The sequence below is a fragment of the Onychostoma macrolepis genome, chromosome 06 (genome assembly GCF_012432095.1).
Source record: "Onychostoma macrolepis isolate SWU-2019 chromosome 06, ASM1243209v1, whole genome shotgun sequence".
NCBI lineage: Eukaryota > Metazoa > Chordata > Actinopteri > Cypriniformes > Cyprinidae > Onychostoma > Onychostoma macrolepis.
In genome coordinates, this window is record NC_081160.1 from 13341116 (window position 1) to 13358474 (window position 17359).

The window sequence follows — 17359 nt, forward strand, 5'->3', positions numbered from 1 at the left end:
AGTTATTTCTCCTGCTCCTATCCTCAATATCCGTCATCTTCTCAGTGACTTGCTCCAGCTGATTTCTTAAGTCCATGACTGTCCTCCTATCCTCACGTGTAGCTGCTTGAACGGAAGCGACCCGGTCACGTGTCTGTTTCGCCGCACTAGCTAGTGCCTCAAGCTCCACTCTTAGCTCTTTAACAGAATTGTTGGTCGCTTGTATGTCTGCACGCAAGTCACGCAACACTGGGGTCAGTACAGAGTCTACCGCATCTTTTACTGTCGAGGCCACAACAGAATCCAAAGTACTTTGCTGCTCTTAAAGTGCTAGCTTGATACTGTTAGCGCTAGCACCGTCGAGATCCTCTCTGGAGATGGTGAAATCTTTGAATTTTTTCTCTATTATTTAAATAGAGAGTGGTTTGAAATTTACTGACAGGATTATATAATATTTGACAAAGTGAGCAGAACGAAGGACTAAACGTGCATCGCTGTTGAATGGTCACGTGATCTCTCCAGGATCGACTTCTTTTTAATAGTTTAAAGGTCCCATGGCATGAAAATTTCACTTTATATAAATGTGCTTTAAAAGTATTTGAAAAGAAACCCAACAGACATCATCACTTTAATTATCAATAAGTACTTTTTTTTTTTTTTTTTACTTTTGACAATTTTGTTTTGTTTTACAATTGTTGTTTAATGTACAAAATTGTTAATAATCTTGCACCTTCACCCTTGAAAGAATTAGTTTTCTCTTGTTTTGAAAATATAAGACAAACTAGAGCCTCATCAAGAGGTGATTGTGCAGCAAATTTTAGAGTTACTGATTTTGGTCATTCAGCTTTTTTTGTAAGAGCTGTTAATCACTGGAATAATTTAGCAATTAATATTAGACAGTGCAGTCTTTAAGCACAGTTTAAGCTACAATTGAACATATGCTTAAAGATGAATCAGGTGTGTGGCCATTGAGTATTTCTGTATCTTGAATGGCTAAATAACTTGGGGAAGTTGTACATTTTTACAAATTTTTGAAGGGTGATGTTTTGTAGTATTTATAGGGAAATCTTGTGGAAATTTGGATTGTAGTTTTTATGTGGGGGATTACACTCTTTATCTTTTATCTTTTAAATGTTGTTGGTGGTGGGGGGGTTATTGTATATGGTATTATACCGATGTTTTTGTTATATAATTCGTTTTGGTACTCTCCTGCCCAGGGACAGCAGATGAAATGTAGCTCTGTTGCTAATTCTGGGATAGTTTTTAACTGTCTATTGTCCCTGTCAAATAAAATAAAAATAAAAATAATTGTTAAATTGTCAAACATAAAATAGTAATATAAAACATTGTAAAATGTGCAGTATGTAATCAGTAACAATGTATTTCTGTATTTTCAGCAAAAAAGCATTATGAATATTTCTCTATTTGTCACCATTTGATGATTTCAGTAATTGTGCATAAATTTTACGTTTGCAAATGTTACATGACAAGAGGAGGAATTTAAATTTGTTATTAAAGTATCATGCTGCTGTTGGCCTATTTTGTCAATCAGATTTTCAGCTTTTCAGATTTTTAGCCTTATAGAGGACTCATTAAAGCTACAATGGAGACATTTTCTAGCCTCAATGTTCTTCACAGCAAAACTGATTTCAGTCAGACAGTCCTATGAGATTAGCAGTGATGTAATACACCCATAATGTAAGTAGCCAGTGGTTTCAGGGCTTCCCTGTGAAATTTCAGTTCAGACTAAATATTTTTACTTTATCAAAGGAAACAGCGGAAGGCAAGAACAGAAGAGATATAATAATAAACAGTTAATTATTTTGAGATATAGCTATGCCTTTCACCAGATACCAGAAATAACATCCAAATGTTCTTCTGTTTACTTATTGAATTTAGAAGATTCAATCGTATGTACACATGTAACCGAATCCACCTTAGTTGTGTTTTTAAAACTCTCTTTGGCTTTTCTCTAATGAAAAGAATAAGTTAAAACACCTGTGGTGTTGCAGTAATGCAGGATATTTTTCAGTAATAGTGGTATTGCTGCTTAGATGTTTAATCAGTGTGAAAGATTGTCTATATTTGATGGCTTTTCAGGGGTCCTGGAAACAAATGTACTGTACCTTTCATGAATACCGTATTGACCCGAATATAAGACGACCCTGATTATAAGACGATCCCCCTTTTTCCAGATGTACCTTTTGGAAAATGGCTTTTTGAAAACCAAATCTTGTTTTTTTTCTCTCTCTGCAAAACACATTTTTTCTTAAATTATTTTCATATTGCATATTTTTCCTATTTTAATTTTAATTTTATTTTTTTTGAAAGTATGGTAAATACTGGTAAAATGTACCAACAATGACATTGAAAAATATACACTTTTTGATATACCATAAAAATAACAGGTAGCCCATCTGAATTATATAACAATTAGGCTATCCATCTCATATTAGCCTACCAAAATTTTTTGGTCTCATCAGGCTAACATGACAGTCACGACTCTGCCGCTGTAAGCTTTTCTTTTTCTTTTGTTTTCACTCAAGATCTTTAAAACACACATTAACATTACATATTTCATGGCACACTCGTTTTATGTGTTTTTGGCGCCACCTATTGTTGTGGGTGTATTATTGACATGTCAAAGTCTAGACCCTGAATATAAGACGACCGAATTTTTTCAGATGCATTTCCAAGAAAAAAACATCGCCTTATATTCGGGTCAATACGGTATATGTATATATGGTCTGTATATATATATATATATATATATTGTATGTATGTATGTATATATATATATATATATATATATATATATACACATACAGTCATGGCCAAACATATCGGCACTCTTGGTAAATATAATCAAAGAAGGCTGTGAAAATTAATCTGCATTGTTAATCTTTTATTTAAAAAATTCACAAAAATCTAACCTTTCATTGGACAATAAGAATTTAAAATGGGGGGAAATATCATTATGAAATAAATGTTTTTTCTCAAATACACATTGGACACAATTATTGGCACCCCTAGAAATTCTTATGAGTAAACTATCTCTGAAGTATATTCCCATTCATATTCACAATTTTTAACACTCCAGGGTGATTGTGCACATGAAATTATCCAGCCAAGGCTTCCTGTTTCACAGAAATATAAATAGGAAGGAAAACAAAGCCCAAATTCCCTTAATCATCCATCACAACGAGAAAAAACAAAGAATATATTTCTGATGTGCAGCAAAAGATAATTGAGCTTCACAAATTAGTGAAGTGGCTTTAAGAAAAGAGCTAGAGCAGTGATAATTCCCATTTCCACCATTAGGGCAATAATTAAGAATTTCCAATCAACATAAAATTTTACAAAACTGCCTGGAAGAGGTCGTCTATCTATATCGTGATATGCACGGTGAGAAGGACAGTTTGAGTGGCTAAAGACTCTCCAAGGACCACAGTTGGAGAATTGCAGAAAATAGTTGAGTCTCGGGGTCAGAAAACCTTAAAAAATAAATAGTCAAACAGCACCTACATCACCACATGTTGTTTGGGAGGGTTTCAAGAAAAATTCTCCTAGCTTCATCCAAAAACAAACTCCATCATATTCAGGGGGATGGAGTCCGGGGAGTGAATTTCGAGGGGGGACGGCGTTTCATTTCCAACTGGTTAGGTTTATTTGGAAATGAAAGTGATTTCTATATTTTATCCATTCAAAAGACTACGAAAGCGATCCCAGTTCTGCATATAAACGTAGCGCTGTGTTTATGGTTCGCTGCACAATGGCGTCTTTTGTCATTTAATACCTGCAGACTGCAGCCAATAGAAATACTCCTCTATCGCTGCGCTCCTCACAGCACAGACCGTGAAGGCAGACCGCAGTTGTTGTCATTCATTGTAACGAACAGTGACTTAATGCCACCTACTGGCAGTTTCCGTTTCATTTTTAAAGTATAAATTGAGTCATTTAATTCATCGAAATTTATATATTTAAAACATTAGTCTCATAACATTGTTATTATGAGATGCATTAATGCCACCTCTGAGTCTTGTCAAAAATTTCTTAAATTCTGTAAATATTCCTTAATGCCACATTTGTGCTCTTCTGTGCCATGCAAAAATGAATTGTTGATGCTGATTTCATTTGACTGGAAACTTATTCTTCCTGGTTGTTATTGTTATGTCTTATTATTTTAATTGAATTTATTGTGTAGTTAAATTTTTTTGATAAAAGTTTATATATCAACATTTTTTTGGCACAAAAGATGACATACGTTTAATAAAGTTAGAAAAATTGCATTACAAAGGTTTAAAAAAAAAAAAAAAAAAACTTAAAGGAGTCAAATAACAATAGGAAGGTTAATTTCTGGGTCATTCCTGGGATTCTGTAATATTTCAGTCCCCCAGAGTTTCTAAAGTGGTGGTTCACCAAAATTGTTAGAATCTTTTCACACTAACCATTCTACGCCCATAATTTAATCTCCACTCATTCAGGTCTTTTTAATAGTGGTGCAGAAAATGGTTAGTGGTATCATACTTTTTATTCATATTTTTGAGGCATGTTATGGTCAGGGAGGGTACTGTCAAGCTTAACTCCCTCGCATATAGACCCTCGATGACAAAACATGTCTTGAAAATTTTAAATCAATATATTGTTTTCTGTGAATGAGTAAGCAGAATGATTTTCACATAATTCTGAAGTAAATATTCTAGCCTACAAGACTGATTACTCAAAAGTTTTGTTCAGGACTATTTAGTGTGGGTTTTATGGCCTTATTTCAGCTACATTTTTTAAAAAAAGGGTTAACCCTCTGGGGTCCGAGGTCATTTTGGGGCCCTTGAGATGTTTTGACATGCCCTGATATTTGTGCTTATTTCAGCTACTTAAAACATACTATTGACCAACATGTAATTTTTTTTGTATTCAGCACAAACTGTGCTACAATAATATGTGACCAAGATGGATGTACATGTTTGCATTTTTTAGAAAAAAAATATTATGCGTGGTTTGTAAGTTTTGGGGAAAAAAATGTAGCTGAAATAAGGCCATAAAACCCACACTAAATAGTCCTGAACAAGACTTTTGAGTAATCAGTCTTGTAGGCTAGAATATTTACTTCAGAATTATGTGAAAATCATTCTGCTTACTCATTCACAGAAAACAATATATTGATTTAAAATTTTCAAGACATGTTTTGTCATCGAGGGTCTATGTGCGAGGGAGTGGCAATGGCCATGAATATTAAGTGAGTCTCACCTGAGAGACAAAGGGCCCTCCCCTATGGGCCCCTAATGGCCCATCAGTGTGACTATGACTGTGAGGCAGGTAAGAGAGAACGTGAGGAGATTGAAAAAAAGGTTTTTTTAAATTATTTGTATTTTATTTACAACACAGTATAATCAAAACATACATAATGAAGGTCAAAGACACATTATTGTGCACACTGATCTAACTACAGAGATGTGAACAGACTTTGAGTCATTCCTGCAACAGATTCTGTTCAACAAGTGAAACAAGTAAATCATACCTGATATTTACGTGTTTTATTTAAGTGTTTCTACTTCTTTCCATGGATTCAAGAAGAAAAAAACATAATCAGTAGAGAAGGAGCTTGTTTTGACATAGAATATCAGTGTAGACTGAGCCTGGTTTCTCCCAAGGTTTTTTTTTCTCCATTCTGTCACAGAGGGAGTTTTGGTTCCTTGCCGCTGTCGCCTCTGGCTTGCTCAGTTGGGGACACTTAATTTCTAGCGATTATCGCCGATTTGATTGCACAGATAATATTTAAACTAAACTGAGCTAGACAATGACATCTCTGAATTCAATAATGAAATGCCTTTAACTGAAAATTGAAAATTGAGTGTTTAATCTTATCATTATACATTACTGACACTCTGTCCTCCAATTTGATACTGTTAAGTGCTTTGACACAATCTGTATTGTTAAAAGCGCTATATAAATAAAGGTGACTTGACTTGACTTGACTTAAATGCATATTGCCCTCCATTTACGGTTTTCCTAAGGCAATCAGGTAGCATTGGCCCAAGGTGTGAGGGCCCTTTCATCGCTGCTTGCAGTTTTAATAATAGTCAATTATTATTATTATAGTCAATTTAAAAAGTCATTATTATTTATCATTAATTTGTGTTGGCCCTCGCAACCTGTCTATATGTTTAAGCTAGCTCCTTTCCTTTCCTTTCCTTTCCTTTCCTTTCCTTTCCTTTCTGTATTGACAACATGTTACATATAATGTTGACAGCATATAAATGCATCTCATTACAAATTTTCTGTCCATAAAAGTGTTGCAAATTATGCAGAAAATAAAAGCGAACCTTACTTTCCTAAATGCATGTAATGAGCCAAATGCACATAATTTAAGTCAAGTCAAGTCACCTTTATTTATATAGCGCTTTTAACAATACAGATTGTGTCAAAGCACTTAACAGTATCAAACTGGAGGACAGAGTGTCAGTAATGTATAATGATAAGATTAAACACTCAGTTTTCAGTTAAAGGCATTTCATTATTGAATTCAGAGATGTCACTGTCTAGCTCAGTTTAGTTTAAATAGTATCTGTGCAATCAAATCGGCGATAATCACTAGAAATTAAGTGTCCCCAACTGAGCAAGCCAGAGGCGACAGCGGGAAGGAACCAAAACTACTTCTGTGACAGAATGGAGAAAGTGACTTGACATGTGGCCAAGTATGGTGACCCATAATCTGAATTTGTGCTCTTTTAACCCATCCAAAGTGCACCTACACAGCAGTGAGAACACACCCAGAGCAGTGGGCAGCTATTTTTATACTGCAGCTCCCAGGGAGCAGTTGGGGGTTTGGTGCCTTGCTCAAGGGCACATTCACTCCCCCCACCTATAATCCCTGCCAGACCTGAGACTTGAACTCACAACCTTTGGGTTACGAGTCCAACTCTCTAACCATTAGACCATGACTTTCCACACGACTTCCCACACAACTTCCCTTAAGTTTGTGTAAAGTTTGTGTAAAGTTGTGTAAAGCAGAATGTACCATGAACTGAGCCACTCGGAGACAGTTAAAACACTCTAATTATGGACTGTGCATGTGAAGATGAATGCTATACACGCTTTACTCTGAAGCACCCAGGGCATCAGACCATATATTTATTTAAAGTTAAATTTTACAATTTGATAGTCACATTGTCATATTGCTAATTTCCATTTTATTTTGATTAATTATGAAGTCCTAACGGACAATGCTGATTCAACCTTACTGAGGATTTTCTCTGCAGCTGTACCCATATTGTATATTTCAAAGGTTTATTTTAAAATGTCTAGTACTGTCTCAGCAAGACAACAGAATGTAAACAACCTGTCTGTATGTTTAAGCTAGTATTCAGCTTTTCAGATTGCACAGCAGAGGGAGTCTGAAGTTCAGTCCAGTGGGGACAGATTGACCCACTCATCAAAAGGTCTCTCACCTTCACAGAAGGACAGTGCTCCAAACAGATTGCTCGTCATGAGCTTCCTTATAACTCATGAACTCAATATATCTCCCTCTCTCTCTCTCTGTCTCTCTCTCTCTCTCACACACACACAGATCAATGCTCTACAGAAGAGTGGGGATAGTTTTTCACTGGCTACAGCCTCGGGGAGAGTTCTAGGGAAGGTGAGTCAGGGGAGAGAAGCTAAAAAACTAATTAGCTACAACCAACTAACTAATTAGATTAGCTACAACTGATAAAAAATTAAAGGAGGAGCATTTTCAGATGATCCCTGTCCTATATAAGAACCTTTATGATTTTGCTTTTACAGAGAAGTAAGAAATTTTAAATATTTGCTTTGTTACCGATCTTGAATTTGTTCTATTCCATTAGATATGACATTATGATGCCTTAGAAGCCAATCCAAAACAAGTTTTCATAGCAAGTGGCAATTTTGACAACCATGTTGCTCCAAACCTGAAGAAAGACTTCTTCATTGGACAACAAAAGGAAATGTTATTGGCTGACAGTCACTTTAGTCACCATTCACTTTTATTGCATATATATATATATATATATATATACAGTGAGGAAAATAAGTATTTGAACACCCTGCTATTTTGCAAGTTCTCTCACTTAGAAATCATGGAGGGGTCTGAAATTGTCATCGTAGGTGCATGTCCACTGTGAGAGACATGATCTAAAAAAAAAAATCCAGAAATCACAATGTATGATTTTTTAACTATTTATTTGTATGATACAGCTGCAAATAAGTATTTGAACACCTGAGAAAATCAATGTTAATATTTGGTACAGTAGCCTTTGTTTGCAATTACAGAGGTCGAACGTTTCCTGTAGTTTTTCACCAGGTTTGCACACACTGCAGGAGGGCACTCCTCCACACAGATCTTCTCTAGATCGGTCAGGTTTCTGGCCTGTCGCTGAGAAACACGGAGTTTGAGCTCCCTCCAAAGATTCTCTATTGGGTTTAGGTCTGGAGACTGGCTAGGCCACGCCAGAACCTTGATATGCTTCTTACAGAGCCACTCCTTGGTTATCCTGGCTGTGTGCTTCGGGTCATTGTCATGTTGGAAGACCCAGCCTCGACCCATCTTCAATGCTCTAACTGAGGGAAGGAGGTTGTTCCCCAAAATCTCGCAATACATGGCCCCGGTCATCCTCTCCTTAATACATTGCAGTCGCCCTGTCCCATGTGCAGAAAAACACCCCCAAAGCATGATGCTACCACCCCCATGCTTCACAGTAGGGATGGTGTTCTTGGGATGGTACTCATCCTTCTTCTTCCTCCAAACACGTTTAGTGGAATTATGACCAAAAAGTTCTATTTTGGTCTCATCAGACCACATGACTTTCTCCCATGACTCCTCTGGATCATCCAAATGGTCATTGGCAAACTTAAGTCGGGCCTGGACATGTGCTGGTTTAAGCAGGGGAACCTTCCGTGCCATGCATGATTTCAAACCATGACGTCTTAGTGTATTACCAACAGTAACCTTGGAAACGGTGGTCCCAGCTCTTTTCAGGTCATTGACCAGCTCCTCCCGTGTAGTTCTGGGCTGATTTCTCACCTTTCTTAGGATCATTGAGACCCCACGAGGTGAGATCTTGCATGGAGCCCCAGTCCGAGGGAGATTGACAGTCATGTTTAGCTTCTTCCATTTTCTAATGATTGCTCCAACAGTGGACCTTTTTCACCAAGCTGCTTGGCAATTTCCCGTAGCCCTTTCCAGCCTTGTGGAGGTGTACAATTTTGTCTCTAGTGTCTTTGGACAGCTCTTTGGTCTTGGCCATGTTAGTAGTTGGATTCTTACTGATTGTATGGGTTGGACAGGTGTCTTTATGCAGCTAACGACCTCAAACAGGTGCATCTAATTTAGGATAATAAATGGAGTGGAGGTGGACATTTTAAAGGCAGACTAACAGGTCTTTGAGGGTCAGAATTCTAGCTGATAGACAGGTGTTCAAATACTTATTTGCAGCTGTATCATACAAATAAATAGTTAAAAAATCATACATTGTGATTTCTGGATTTTTTTTTTTAGATTGTCTCTCACAGTGGACATGCACCTACGATGACAATTTCAGACCCCTCCATGATTTCTAAGTGGGAGAACTTGCAAAATAGCAGGGTGTTCAAATACTTATTTTCTTCACTGTATATATATATATATATATACTGTATATACAGTGGTGTGAAAAAGTGTTGGCCCCCTTCCTGATTTTTTATTTTTTTGCATGTTTGTCACACTTTAATGTTTCAGATCATCAAACAAATTTAAATATTAATCAAAGATAACAAGTAAACACAACATGCAGTTTTTAAATGAAGTTTTTTATTATGAAGGGAAAACAAAATCCAAACCCACATGGCCCTGTGTGAAAAAGTGCTTACCCCCTAAACCTAATAACTGGTTGGGCCACCCTAAGCAGCAACAACTGCAATCAAGCGTTTAACGATTGATTTAAGCGTTTGCGATAACTTGCAATGAGTCTGTTATAGCGCTGTGGAGGAATTTTGGCCCACTCATCTTTGCAGAATTGTTGTAATTCAGCCACATTGGAGGGTTTTCGAGCATGAACCGCCTTTTTAAGGTCATGCCACAGCATGTCAATAGGATTCAGGTGAGGACTTTGACTAGGCCACTCCAAAGTCTTCATTTTGTTTTTCTTCAGCCATTCAGAGGTGGACTTGCTGGTGTGTTTTGGATCATTGTCCTGCTGCAGAACCCAACTTCGCTTCAGCTTGAGGTCACGAACAGATGGCTGGACATTCTCCTTCAGGATTTTCTGATAGAATGCAGAATTCATGGTTCCATCAATTATGGCAAGTCATCCAGGTTCTGAAGCTGCAAAGCAGCCTCAGACCATCACACTACCACCAGCATGTTTGACTGTTGGTATGATGTACTTTTTGTGAAATGCTGTGTTGGTTTTATGCCAGATGTAACAGGACACACACCTTCCAAAACGTTCAACTTTTGTCACATCAGTCCACAGAATATTTGCCCAAAAGTCTTGGGGATAATCAAGATATTTTTTGGCAAATGTGAGACGAGCCTTTGTGTTCTTTTTGGTCAGCAATGGCTTTTGCCTTGGAACTCTCCCATGGATGCTGTTTTTGCCCAGTATCTTTCTTACTGTTGAATCATGAACACTGACCTTAATTGAGGCAAGTGAGGCCTGCAGTTCTTTAGATGTTGTTCTGGGTTCTTTTATGATCTCCTGGATGAGTCGTCTTTGTGCTCTTGGAGTAATTTTGGTAGGCCAGCCACTCCTGGGAAGGTTCACCACTGTTCCAAGTTTTCTCCATTTGTGGATAATGGCTCTGACCATGTTTTGCTGGAGTCCCAAAGCCTTAGAAATGGATTCATAACCCTTTCCAGACTGATACATGTAAACTATTTTGTTTCTCATCTTTATGAATTTCTTAAGATCGCGGAATAATGTGATGCTCTTTAAACATGCTTCACTTTGTCAGACAGGTTCTATTTAAGTGATTTCTTGATTCAACAGGTCTGGGTTTGGCTAGTGAAATTTAACTCAGCTTTCTAAAATAATGTGGTTAATCACAGTTCTTTCATGATTTAATAGGAGGGGGAAATTAATTTTTCACGTAGGGCCAGGTAGGTTTGGACAGCTTTTTTCCCTTAATAAATGAAATCATCATTTAAAAACTGCATTTTGTATTTACTTGCATTATCTTTGTGTAATATTAAAATTTGTTTGATGATCTGAATCTTTTAAGTGTGACAAATATGCAAAAAATAAAAAAATCAGGAAGGGGGCCTAGACTTTTTCACACCACTGTATATATATATATATATATATATATATATATGTGTGTGTGTGTGTACATGTTATGTTTTCTTTTATTAAATTTAGGGTAGATAGTTTGTTTGGAAGTAAATGTATGAGTGAATAAATCTGTGTTTTTGTCGTGTTTTTTCAGGCTCTCCGCAGTTCCCAAAGCAGCATCAAACCTGTGTATGTTTCTGTGGGTCATCGAATCACTCTGGATACAGCAGTCAGACTCACACACACCTGTTGTCTCTACAGAGTACCTGAACCAATACGACAGGTACACACACATAAAAATAGTTTCAATTCAGTCCTTTCCTTTCAGTCGGGCACTTTCAACATCGACAAATTGGGAATCTCGCCAGAGAGACCAATCTACTTTGAGTGAAACTAAAGGAGCCATTGCACATTGGCATACAATATTTTCATCTGACTGCCACACCCCACAGCGTGGGTATAAATAGGCAGCAGGTGCAACGCAAACTCAGCTTTTCGCTTCAGAGCCGAGTGGTTGTTTATCGTTCTGCTCCTCCAAGCTGCTTCGTGAAAGAACGAGTCGCGTTTCCTCATCGAGTGGGTGCACACTACAGGCTGCACTACCCCGGTTGTGTTGCGGGTGGCCATCTCCGCTGTGCGCTTCAGCACTACTGAAATAGCCACTTCCTAAAACAGCATTGCATGGGTGTGATGTTGCGTCTTTTTAAAGATGATGTTGCATTTCTACATTTTCTGTTAAAGATATCATTCCACCCATGCATTTCTGGATGCAGTTGTTGCCTGGTGCCGGTGGATGGTCGGGATCACTGCCCCATGTGTCTGAGCATTAAGCACACTGAGGTGGCGTCCGTGGATGAGTTATGTTCCCATTGAAGGAAGATGACAACCTCAGAGCTGCGGACCAGGTTCCAATACCTCAAAAAGAGTAGAGATCCAGTGCCTCTGCCTAGATCCCTTGAGCCCTTGAGGCTGGACGACTGGTTTCTTGGGGCAGCTCGCACTGGTTCACTGTGCCCCACCCTGGTGCCATTCTTCATGGAGGTGCATGACGAGCTTTCCAGGTCATGACTTGGCTATGCGATTCGGTTCTCCCAGCGTCCTCCCAAGTTCAGAGGCATTCAGGTCACGTCAGTGAAGGCAGGTGATGCTCATGTCTTGAGCGCAGAGATTGCAGTCCTACTGCCGAAAGACGCGATAGAGCCGGTCCCTCCAGCCGATATGAAGGCAGGGTTTTACAGCCCCTACTTCATTGTACCCAAGAAAGGCAGTGGTTTATGGCCAATCTTGGACCTGCGAGATTTGAACCGAGCCCTTTAGAAGTTACCGTTCAAAATGTTGATGCAGAAACGCATTTTTGAATGCATCTGTCCCTGGGATTGGGCTGCAGCATTCGACCTGAAGGACACATACTTTACGTCTTGATGCTCGGTCGACACAGGCCATTCCTGTGCTTTGCGTTCGAGGGTCGAGCATATCAGTACAAGGTCCTGCCCTTCAGGCTGTCCCTGTCTCCCCACGTCTTCACAAAAGAACATGCCATTTGCATTCTCAACTATCTCGACAACTGGCTCATACTGCCACAGTCACGGGATCAGTTGTGCGTACACAGGGATCTGGTCATCTCAGCCAGTTGGGTCTTTGGGTCAACTAGGAAAAGAGCAAACTCTCCCCTGTGCAGAGGATCTCTTTTCTTGGGATGGAGCTGGATTTGGTCGAACAGACAGCACACCTCACAGAGGAACATGCTCATTTGGTGTTGAACTGCTTGACTTCATTCCAAGGGAGGACAGCAATCCCACTGAAATTGTTTCAGAGGCTCATGGGGCATATAGCAGCTGCAGCCACACTGCTGGGGCTGCTTCATATGAGGCTGCTTCAGCACTGGCTCCATGGCCGAATCCCAAGATGGGCGTGGCAACGTGGCACTCACCGGGTACAAATCACACCGGCCTGCCGCCAAACCTTCAACCCTTGGTCAGACCCTGCTTTTCTTCGCTCAGGAGTGCCCCTAGAGCAGGTGTCCAGGCATGCTGTAGTACACATGGATGCCACTGCCACTGGCAGGGGGGTCATGTACAATGGACAGGCAGTGTCAGGGGTTTGGACAGGCCCCCAACTGAATTGGCACATCAGCTGCCTTGATTTGCTAGCAGTAAGGCAGCAAGGCAAGGCAAGTTTATTTATATAGCACATTTCATACACAATGGTAATTCAAAGTGCTTTACATAAAAGGAAATAAAATAATCATAAAAGATAATCAACAATAAAACAAGGATTTTTTTTTTTTTTTTTAAATGGTTTAAAAATTGTTTTTAAATTAAATTAAACAGTTAAAAATAGAACATGATTATACATAAAATACAGTCCAGTTCGGACGTAGCACAGTGCTCATTCAATAAATGCACAGCTAAAAAGGTGAGTTTTGAGTCTAGATTTAAATGTGGCTAATGTTTTAGCACAGAGGTTCTCAACCTTTTGCAAGCTGGGCCCCCCCAAAGCTGGTTCATTGCAGTTGGGGCCCCAGTGCCAACCCCCCACACACACACACACACACACCACCCACACCACCTTGCATAGATAGATAGCCCTAGGCTATTATTTTTAGGCCCGCATTATTATTATTATTATTATTATTATTATTATTATCATTATTATCATCAGTAGCGGTAGGCAGGCCTATTATCATTACTAGGCTATTGTTATAATTGGCAGTAGCACCAGACTTCTAATGTGAGCTTGCAGACATTATTATTATTATTATTATTATTATTATTATTATGAGTAGTTGTAGGCCTATCATCATTACTAGTCTATTGCTATATAATTATATGAGGTTACATGCTTTATTGTTGTTGTTGTTGTTATTATTATTATTATCATCATCAGTATAGGCCTATTATCATTACTAGGCTATTGCTATAATTGGAAATTGGCACCAGACCTCTGATATTAATTTATGCTTTATTATTGTTATTATTACTAGGCCTAATAGTAGGCATCATCTGCATTTTTTGCAGAAGCTTGCAGGTAGGTGATGTTAATGTGAGACCTGAGCCTGCTTTGCCTTGCAAAGATCTTCAATTCTTGGCTCAATGTTTGATAAACATAGCCTCAAATCATCCTCGATTTGTGCACGATTGCGGTATTTCGTTTTGAGTGCAGTCATTTTTGAGAATCCTGCCTCACACAAATATGTCGACGCGAAAGGAAGGAGAATCTTCAAGATGTCACAGAGTTCAGAATATTCCTGCATCAATGCTGCCCAGAATGACGAAAGAGGGCAGGAGCTAAAGCAGAGGTGGGCAAACTACACATCCGGCCCGCCGGGAGATTTCATCCAGCCTGTGAGGCAGTTGGTTCAAAATAGTTAATTTGATGCGATGTCAGGGGGAAACGTGATTTCTACCGAGGGGAACGCTAGAGCCCTGCATTCCCTGGGCTTCGATCGGGCCAATTTTCACGGCATAGTTCAGATGCGGGCCGGGCCTGTTTTAGGCTTCTCTTTATTTTTATATTTTAGACATCCATCAATTAGTGATGAAAAAAATTGCCGCGCTGGTGGAAACAACACGAGACCGTGCCGTGACTGTGAAGAGCGGCTCGACGGTGTTTAGAGTCCCGCAGCAGCAGCGCGCGCGCCGTCAGCGCAGATGGAGAGTTCTGCTTCAAATACACGCAATACGCTGAAGCTTGCGGCAAAGCCCCATCAAAAGTAATTACCATGAATGTGTCTGGGGGAAATAGTAAGGAGATATTTGAATTATTTACTAATAAACTAGTGTTTTCTGTGTCAGTGTCGCAAAGATGAAGATGATGATCCTGACTCGCCATCTCCTCATTAGACGCGCCTTTAGAGAGAAGTGCATCTTCACTGATTATAATGAAAGAGTTTTTGTTATCGATTTGATTTATTTCGTTAAGTGGTAATTTAAAGATTTCTATAGATATATTTATCATGCATGTGAGGCATGTATTCGCTGACTTTCGGTTCATTTTTGTGAAGCGCTCCTGTTCAAGACGAGACGGCGCATCATTGTTTTATTTATTTTATAAAAAGTTTTTTTTAATATTGTGAGTGCACACAAATAAAAGTAGACCCTTTACAATTCCGAATGATGTATTACTCTTACCTTTATGATCAAAAATTACGGCGTAAGTTGTTTTCATTGAAAAAAATGCAATTGATTGCGCTGGTGCCTCCATGTCCTGCGCTTTAACTTCCACTCTCCGCACAAACTACTGGATGCGGCGCACATTTATCTAGGTTTAATGTTTAAACATTGTTATATGCTTGAACTGTTTTAGTATATCTATAGATTGTATTTTAGGCAAGTCATGATGATTTGAGAAGGCTAAACTGATCAAACATGGCTATGATCAGCCTGCCGGTCTGCCGCTGCTTGGTCGTTACTTTAAGAAAGAATAAACTTATCTAACGAACAAAAAAATGCTCCAAATGTTTTTCTAAATTAACTTAATAAAAAAACGAAACGAAATTTCGAAAATTCGCCATTACATACAAAACTGAACTATTTTAATAGCTGAAACAGTATAACGCGATTGCGATTTCGACCGAGGGGGATTCTACCGGTACGTGATCTGTACTGAGGGGGACAACAACCCACTTTCCAGGAGAAGAAATGCCAGTGTTGCCTCCTGCTCAGGGCACTGTAACTACCACGCTGCTAGTTTCAGTTTTGCTTGAAATATTTAGTCTGGGCGTTTAGTGAATGCCACTGTAATTTTTGTTTGTTTTTTACTTATTTTCATTCTGTTTTCTGTTATTAACTGCTAAATTTACAGGATTTATCGCATCCGTAGCAAATATTTTGAGGGGTGTTTTTGACAATTGAGAGCCACCAAATGACGAATATGAAAAAACGAATATGACAGTTTCGGACTCAGTCAGGGTGCAAGGACCTTAAACTTTTGAGGCTTGCGCAGTTTCTCGAGGAGAAATCAAACAAATGAGCGCCGTTTTCTAAAGTCTGTGAGCGCAGCACACACAAATAAACTAAATTGACATACTGCAGTTAAATTTCAAAATGTGGTGTTTTTATATTTATAACATTTGAATACAGTTCAGCAACATACATCACACGACCTGACGACCAAGAGAGCTGACAATTGACCATCACTTAATTCACCATCACCTCACGATTGAAAATGTGACACTGATTTCATATGACAGTTCAACAAACAAGTTAATAATATTAAGTCACTTACATTTTAGACGAAATAATGACTGTTTTGGTCTATTTTAGCAGCGAAAATAGATCCGATGAATCTAAAAGATCACGGCATAGCGCATCTCACAGCAAGACTCAATCGTGTTTTGAATGATTCAGTGTTTTGAACGAATCGGTTGAGTCAAAGATTCAATGACCCATGCACAAACATCTGTCTCATTCTTGATGAATCGGCCGTTTGAACGAATCGTTTGAATGAACGACTCAATGACTCGCTTAATAAAACCGCTTATCACCTGCATTTGCGCTCACTATCGACAAACCAATCAAATTTGTTCAAAACTCTTTTTTTTAAATCAGTCCAAACACATTTTAATTTTTATTCAGGAGTTATGTATATACACAACTATAACTGATATCTTCTGGGAGCTGGTTCTAACTGCGGGCTGCATAATAGCTAAAAGCAGACTCGCCTTGTTTTGTGTGAACCCTTGGTATGTCTAACTGACACTATCCTAATGATCTGAGTGGTCTGTTAGGTTTATATTCAGTAGGCATATCTGCAATGTATTTAGGTCCTAGGCCATTGAGTGATTTATAAATGAGTAAAGAGACTGGAAAACTGGAAAAGTACTTTAAAGTCAATCCTAAATGTAACTGGAAGCCAGTGTAAGGACCTTAAGACTGGTGTGATATGCTCAGATTTTCTGATTTTAGTCAGAATCCTGGCAGCAGCATTCTGGATGAGCTTCAGCCGTCTAATGGTCTACTTGGGAAAGTTGGTGAGGAGACCATTACAATAATCCACCCTGCTTGTGATAAAGGCATGAACAAGTTTCTCCAAGTCTTGATTGGAAACAAAACATCTAATTCTTGCAATGTTTTTGAGATGATAGAATGCTGATTTAGTTATTGCTTTGACAT

General features: G+C 38.7%; 1 protein-coding gene across 3 annotated transcripts in view; it reads left to right on the forward strand.

Annotated features, from left to right (window-relative positions):
* The window catches only part of LOC131542021 (endonuclease V-like), a 158611-nt gene that overhangs the window by 117727 nt on the left and 23525 nt on the right, over positions 1-17359 (forward strand). For 2 of the 3 annotated variants that reach the window (XM_058778251.1, XM_058778248.1), the window contains 2 exons: positions 7547-7615; positions 11401-11529. In XM_058778251.1, the coding sequence (XP_058634234.1) occupies positions 7547-7615; positions 11401-11529 (198 nt within the window). The remainder of the gene's footprint in view (positions 1-7546; positions 7616-11400; positions 11530-17359) is intronic. The other variant, XM_058778249.1, reaches the window with a different exon arrangement.